The following is an 8,036-nucleotide window of genomic DNA, read 5'->3' on the forward strand; positions in this document are numbered from 1 at the left end:
CTCCTACTGACCTGAGATTTATCCAAAGTGCTTAACAGATGAAATTTAGAGAGGAAGAAAAGCAAATCTGGAATTCAGCCATAGTTTAGTTATTCACATCACTCTTGGCTCTCTTATGAACTACTTTAGCAGTTATATAAACAAATCGATTATAGGCATCCTATGTTTGCATCAAAAGCTTTATTATCACTGAAAATGACTTTTTATTTTTATTTGTTTGTTTATTTACTTGTTTTTAGGGGAGGCAACCCGTGGTTAACCTCACAGATTGCAAGGACCTTGTCAGTTTACAATCCCTTATTTTTTATTTTTTACGCCTACAGCACCTGGTCTTCCTAGGTGGTCTCTCATCCAAGTGCTAACCAGGCCTGACCCTGCTAAGCTTCCAAGATCAGACGGGATCGGACTTGTTCAGGGTGGCACGGCCGTAGACTGTAAATGACTTTTTAAACATCAACATTAATGCCTTTTGAAAGTAGTAGAAACAAAATGCATTGGGTAGAGGTACTTTTAAGTATCCAGCTAGTGAAAAACACAGACCTTTTCTGGGTAGCTTGGATGTTACAGAGAAATCCATTTAGAAGGCCAACCCTGTAGAAGGCTTGAAAAAGAGGTTTTGCTTGTTTAGTAAATTTCAATTTGATCGCTAGTGTGGAAGTGGCCTTTGAGGACAATTTCCTACGCTGTTTTCTTGTAGGTATCAGTTATTTTCTAATATTCAAAGTAAGAATGATAGTCCCACCACTTTTATAAATATTCGCAAATAGGTTTAAAAAATGTATCATATACTAAAGCCACAGTGGAAATTAATTTTTTTTTATAAATATCAATAGGTAAAAAAATTATAAATGCAAATATTAGGAAAAATAAGGTTTCTGTTTTTACTAGATTACTTTTCGATGTAAGTCTTATTGTAATATTAAACCAGAAATAGAATCGGGCCAAATATTAGTGTTTTAACATATAATTAAGGAAGGAAAGTAAATTAAAACATTATTCTAATAGGAATATAAATTTGTTTGTTAACAACTGTCTTCTGTAAAATCAAATCTTATCAAGGAGATGATACAGTAAAAAGTTAGTTGTTTGAAAATAAATGTTTTCATGTCATTCATTTAAAAATAATAAATTACCAAATTTTATAAAACGAGTTACTGTGAAATATTTCTTAACACATACATTAGGAAAATATAATTTCAAGTTAAATTTAAATATTTTGGGGGATAGTTTAGTAAAATTAAGTTACTAAATCTGATCTGCTTAACTTATTAAGAATTTTAGCTTTTTGAATATCATGTTTATTCAATGATACATATGACTAAAAAACATTAGTTTTATTTTTAAACATATTCCCTAATCATTTTTTAATTTATTCATAAAGTTAGCATTAACTTGACATAAATAAGTTTGGAAAAAAACTTTTACTTTTTACATATTTTGGTATTTTATTATATAATGTTCACTACATCTTACCTAAAGGATTGCGAATTTCAATCATTGGAGAAGGGCCGCTCAGAGATACAGTAACCTCTTTTAGGCTGGGATCAAAAGGAATTTTCCACGTGTTTACAGCCTGCTCCAAATGATCTGTGGATAACAGGTGAACTTTGGAGGCCTGTACTGCTTCTTCTACCCATTTTAACACCTACAAGAGAAAAAGAGAAGTGTGAGCGATATCAGAAACCTTTAGTTGTAAATCACTGAGACTTCCAGGTGTAGTAGTTGGCTTTGGTTAATCACATGATTCAGGCACTTCCTGTACTAGTGTGAGGTTTAGTTCCATGAGACTGAAGACAAACTATTTCCTATATCCAGTTACTGTAGATTCAGAATAAATCTTTGATTCAGAATAAAATGTTAGTTTAACTCATGCTCAAATTTCAAGTTTTCTATCTTGGAATATGTATTCAAAATGAGATTACAGTGTCCGAAAACCAATTAAACACAACATGCAGAGATATGACAATATTATATTTTTCAAGAGAAATGAAAAGAACCTACAAAAACACGTGGTATTGCCAATACAATGAGATCTCTCTTACCTCCATTCTTTCTGGGTTTCTTTCACCATCCAATTTATAAAAAATAATTAGCAAATTAGCAAATCCAGTTTCGATATATGGGGTATATAAATTATTATAATATAGTATATTATAATTATTATAATATAGTATATTATAATTATATTTTGGATATCATAATATATATTATAGTGAGTTATTGAAAAACAATTGCAATGTCAGCAAAATATTCATTTTTGTGATCAAATAAATAGGTACCAAAAATAATGAAAAGTAACCACTGTATTGTAAAAAAAAGTAGAAAAATACTTCAGAACCAATTTAAGCAGTGCATTCTTGAAAAGTAGTCTTTCGGAAAATATTAAGAAATTAGGTTAAAAAGGGTGTTGATGCCTCGGAGTGAACAAGGAAAACTTTCAGTTCACGAAAGTGTTTTGCAACAAATACAATTCCTCATTCAGTAAACAGTACCTGTCTGAACAGGTACTGAGTAGATGAACCTACTACAGCTAATTCTAAAGCATGATCACCTTTAATCTACCTCAGACCTTTCTCTGGTTCATATATCCTTCAAGACTATATCCTATCATGAATAATTTTCCTTGGAATTATGCACAAAACACTGAACAGAGCTGGAGGTTAAGCTACACCCAAGCTATTCAAAATAAACAAAAACATTTTTTAAAATTTCAATAGTGGTAATCACAAATCAATTAATCAAAGAACAAATATTGTGCAATAACTCCACTCTCTATAAAATGTATTCCTTTTCTCTGTCCTCGAAGATGAGCAAAGTGACTGACATATGATCATATAACTAACAATGTGAGGCAATTATGTTCATTCATAAAACAAGTATTTGTTGTTCAAGGTGCTCTTCCAGGTACTGAGTAAGTATGGATGAACATATTTTTAGTCAATATTTGGTAAAAAGTCTTCTTCCCTGAACTAGTAGTATTTATTGAATTTTTTGCACATATTATACATTATTTATTTTCAACAAATATTCCTGCCTTTCCTCTAAGGTCAAGAACCACATGTCCATCGTCTTTGTAGACCCAAAACCAAGTGGCATGTTTTACCTATGATAAAGGTGAAATATACACTAATACTGATTAAGTTGGTCACAATTATGATAGTAATGATGTCTTCTTAAATAAAAGAATGGTATGGGAACTCATGAAACAGGGAGTCCTTGTTAAAATTATGTATGTAAAGTGCCCAACACAGTTCTTGACACATAGTAGATATTTAAATGATGTCCTTTCTTTCCAACTAATTTTCTTCCTCTCCCCTTAATTGAATATTTCAACAATAGCTTCATAGGCAGAGTGAAAAAAATCACCCATGAAAGTCAGATAAGATTTCTGTAAATGAAAAAACAAAACAAAACAAAACAAACAAACAAACAAACAACAACAACAAAAAAAAACAGGCAAAGTCATTCCAGATAGGGGAGAGAACTTGAGAAAATACATCTCCAAATATGTTGGGAACACAAGTAAATCCAACTGGCTATAGTTAAGTGTTCAGAAAAACGAGAAGCAGAAAATGAAGTTGGAAGCTTCAGCAAGGACAAACTGTGTATGGTCACAAACCATATGGCCAGACTGTGACATTTGGACTTCATTCTAAAGACCCAGTGAAAAATTACTGAAGGGCTTAAAGCAGAGGAGTAATACAACGAAAGTGGTATTTTATAAAGAAAAATGTGCAGTGGTATCATGGCCGAATTGAACAGAAAAACCAAATCTATATATCACAGTTAATTACCCCATAAATCAAATGATATATTTCCTCAAATTTTAACCTTATAAAGCACCTGGAATTTTACATATGAAATAAAGCATATATCAACATAATTGTCTAAGAAGCAGATGCCATATTTTGAAAGAGGAATTCTGAGTGATATATCACGCTCGAACTAAAACATATGGCTCATACTGCTCATCAAATCTGTCCATATGGCTACAGAAATCAGATTGATTGTAACTAATATTTGCCCATAAATAGAATATGTATTTTAATAATCAGACTGTTGACATTTTTATGTCTTATAATAGAACATGGCTGCCTAACTGAAGGAAATGGAAAGGACTGACTTATTGACTAAGAAGGCATTTGATAGATTTGATAATAAATAACTTCGAGGATAATGTCTGCTGTAGAAACTAAGGAGGAAAAAGGACAAGAGAAATTGGATAAATGGACAGAACATTTGTTTTGAGGGCAAGACACATATTGTGGCCATAAATAATTCTCAATTGAAAAGGAGAAAAATAATTAAAAACAAGAGTTGCATAGTGTCTCAACTTTAACAATGAAATTCAATAGTTTTAAGTAGAGATGCACCTGAAATCGCATTTTTAGACATCCTTCTTTAAAAGTATAATATATCTCGGGGCAGCTCCTCTAATATATCCTTCCTTCAAATGAAGGTAGAGCAGTTCTATCACTGGAGGTCTATCCTGTTCTCTATTAGCTACGCATGGAAATCACTAAGTGATTTCTAGGCATTCTTACGAAAATGGAAGACTTTCTAATTTAGTTGCATTTTCATAAGACAAGTGTGTTCAAATGGTACGAAACATAAGCAGGCTTTGATTTGCTCTTAGTGCCATTTCTAATTCATCAACATTTATAAAGCTTTCACAAAGGGATTATCATGTATCATAATATTAGTCATTGGGAAAGATACAGAACAGACTTCTGTCAAGAGTCTCCAATCTCTTTTTTATCCACTTATAAGAAAAAAATCAAATTGAAAACAGAGGCAACCTATTTTATTAGAAAATACAGATATTGCCAACATATGAATAAAACTAGATCACTGTAAACTATAGAATCACCATAAGTGAGGTTTCTGGCCTCTCATGTTGGCACATATAAGAAAAAAGTCTCTAATTGTTTAACAATGAGAAATGCACTCATGAGATTGAAAATGATCTTCTGTGATAATCACAAATGGAATAAAACTAGTATAAGGTGAGAGTCCTCGGATTAGTGCATTTTAACTAACATAAAAGCTGTTTTAAACCACTAAGCAACCATTAATTGTACATTAAAATTTTTAATATAAATATGGTTCTCTAACGGTTTATAGCAGTTTATATCTCAAAGGGCCTTTGAGACAATCTAATCCAGTTTCTTTATGTTATAGGTGAGGAAACTGATATTTGAAAGAGTTTTTGTATCTTTTAAACATCCAACCAGACTGATTCTGGCTCAACAGTTATTTTTCTATATAAGCTCCTGTGTTCCTGAAGACATTCTCTTAGTTTAAATATTTTGCATCTTATGTAATAATCAATACTTACAAAAATAAGTTCATATGTATATTCTACTCTGAAATAAGATGCAAATATAGTTTCAAATGACAAAAAAAGCACATATCATTACATATTATGAAACAGAATAGTATTAAATAGAGATTAAAGTGAAGCAAATTTTTTGAAGGTGACAAAACCTGGAAGAACAACTTTGGAAGAATATTTTTTCTCTTTATTTATATTGATATAACTGACATACAACATTATATTAGTATCAGGTATACAACATAATGCAAAATGACCACCACAATAAGTCTACCTAACAGTCATCACCACACAGTCACAATTTATTTTTCTCTTTGGATGAGAACTTTTAAGATTTACTCTCTGGGCAACTTTCAAACATACCATATTTTTTTACATACCCATATTTATTAACTATAGCTTCCATGCAATACATTATATCCCCAGGACTTAGTTATTTTACAGCCAAAATTTTAGGTATTGACCGCCTTCACCCACTTCATCCACCCCAAGACACTGGCAACCACTAATCTATTCTCTGTATCTGTAAATTCAGTTTTTGTTTTTGTTTTTGTTTTAGATTCCACATGTGAGAGCAAGTGGTATTCTCCATCTGACTTATTTCACTTGGCATAACTGCCTCAAGTTCCATCCATGTTGTCACAAATGGTTAATTTTTCTTTGACTGAATAATATTCGTGTGTGTGTGTGCGTGTGTGCGTGTGTGTGTGCGTGCGTGTGTTTACCATCTTTTCTTTATTTATTCATCTGTCAATGGACACTTAGGTTGAGTCCATGTCGTGGCTATTGTAACAATGCCGCAAAAACATGAAGGTATATATATACATTTTTGAGTTGTTTTTGTTTTCTTCAGATAAATATCCAGAAGTGGAATTACTAAGATAATATGGTAGTTCTATTTTTAATTTTCTGAGAAACCTCCATACTGTTTTCCATAGTGACTGTATCAATTTACATTTCCATCATAAGGGTTCCCTTTTCTTTCTCCACATCCTTGCCAACACTTGTTTTTTCCTGCCCATTTTTTAACGTCTTGCTTTATTTTGCTATTGAGTTCTATTAATTCTTTATATATTTTGGATAGTAACCTCTAATTAGGTATATGATTTGCAACTATTTTCTTTCATTTGGTAGGTTGCCTTTTCATTTTCTTGATAATTTCCTTTGCTATACAAAAGCTTTTTAGTTTGATGTGTCCCATTTCTTTATTTTTGCTTTCGCTGCCTCTGCTTTTGCTCTCAAATACAAAAACTCATCATCAAGACTAATGTCAAGGAGATTACCATCTATGTTTTTTTCTAGTTTTATGATTTCAGCTCTTACTTTCAAGTCTTTAATCCATTTTGAGTTAGTTTTTTATGTGATGGAAGATAATGGCTTAGCTTCAATCTTTTGTATGTAGCAGGCCAATTTTCCTAACACCATTTATTGAAGAGATTGTCCTTTCCCCACTGTATATTATTGGCTCTTCTCTCATATATTAATTGACCATATACGTGTACATTTATTTCTGGGCCCTCCATTCTTTCCCATTGATCTATATGTCTGTTTTTATGCCAATTCTGTATCTTTTTATTATTATTATTATTACTACTTAGCTTTACAATATAGTTGGAAATTAGGTTGCATGGTGCCTCAAGCTTTGTTCCTCTTTCTCAAGATGGCTTTTGGGTAGTTGGGCTCTTTTGTGGATCCATACAAATTCTATGATTGTTTGTTCTATTTCTGTGAAAAAAGGCCATTGGAATTTTAATAGGAATTGTATTGATTCTACATATCGCTTTGGGTAATACTGAAATTTTAATAATATTAACTCTTCCAATCATGAGCAGGGACTATCTTTGCATTTATTTGTAATTTCTTTCATCTGTATGTTATAGTTTTTAGTGTACAGGTCTTTCATCTCCATGGTTAAATTTATTCCTAGGTATTTTGTTCTTTTGGTGTAATTCAGAAGGACATTTTAAATGTAATGAATTACTTCCAAATGAATTTCCTCATAACATCCTTTGTTCTTTTGGTGGGAAAATAGAAATATGGTAAGGTATTAGATACAATCTATAATTATGAATATATTTGTATTTTTGTTGTTTAATAAGAAATGGTATGCAAAACATAATGATTTGGTTAGCTGTATACTTTTTCACTAGTTGGACAGTCAAGAATTAAATTATATAAAAATATTAAAGCCTTTAAATCTATATTGTATTTCATGTGAAAAAGACTTGCAACATTTCCAAGACACGCGATAGCACAGACGGATTTCACTCAACTCTGATCTGGCTAAGAGATGCTCTTTTGGAAAATAAGGAGAGCCTTTCCTTTCAGGTTCAAGTTCACTTCTACCCTGCAGTATAGCAGAGAGCCTATAACTCTGAATCTGCTTACAAGTCACTATGTACTTATTGAGCATCTACTGAATATAAAGGATAGTACAGGATATTACGAATACCAAAAAAAAAAAAAAATGGAAACACATTTCCTGCTTTATAAGACACGACAATCTAGTTGGAGAAATGGGATAAACAGATATTTAAAAAATTAACTAGTTTTTAACTTCAAGTAATAAATAAGCAAGATCAGAATACAAATGTTCAATTTATAGCCCTAAACCGTGATGCACTTTTCTACTCGAAAAGTTATAATGGTTCCCAGTTACATCCAGGATAAAGCCCAAGCCAAGAGCATACTAAGGGGTGGC

The 8,036-nt window shown here is 31.7% G+C and overlaps 1 protein-coding gene and 1 pseudogene across 1 annotated transcript in view; both read right to left on the reverse strand.

The window, feature by feature from the left end:
* Window positions 1–8,036, reverse strand: part of HMCN1 (hemicentin 1) — a 408,502-nt gene that overhangs the window by 260,606 nt on the left and 139,860 nt on the right. The window contains exon 5 of the mRNA XM_023533191.1: window positions 1,474–1,645. Coding sequence (XP_023388959.1) covers window positions 1,474–1,645 — 172 coding nt within the window. The remainder of the gene's footprint in view (window positions 1–1,473; window positions 1,646–8,036) is intronic.
* Window positions 315–433, reverse strand: LOC111742680 (annotated as a pseudogene).

The sequence above is a fragment of the Pteropus vampyrus genome, unplaced genomic scaffold (genome assembly GCF_000151845.1).
Source record: "Pteropus vampyrus isolate Shadow unplaced genomic scaffold, Pvam_2.0 Scaffold98, whole genome shotgun sequence".
Classification (NCBI taxonomy): domain Eukaryota; kingdom Metazoa; phylum Chordata; class Mammalia; order Chiroptera; family Pteropodidae; genus Pteropus; species Pteropus vampyrus.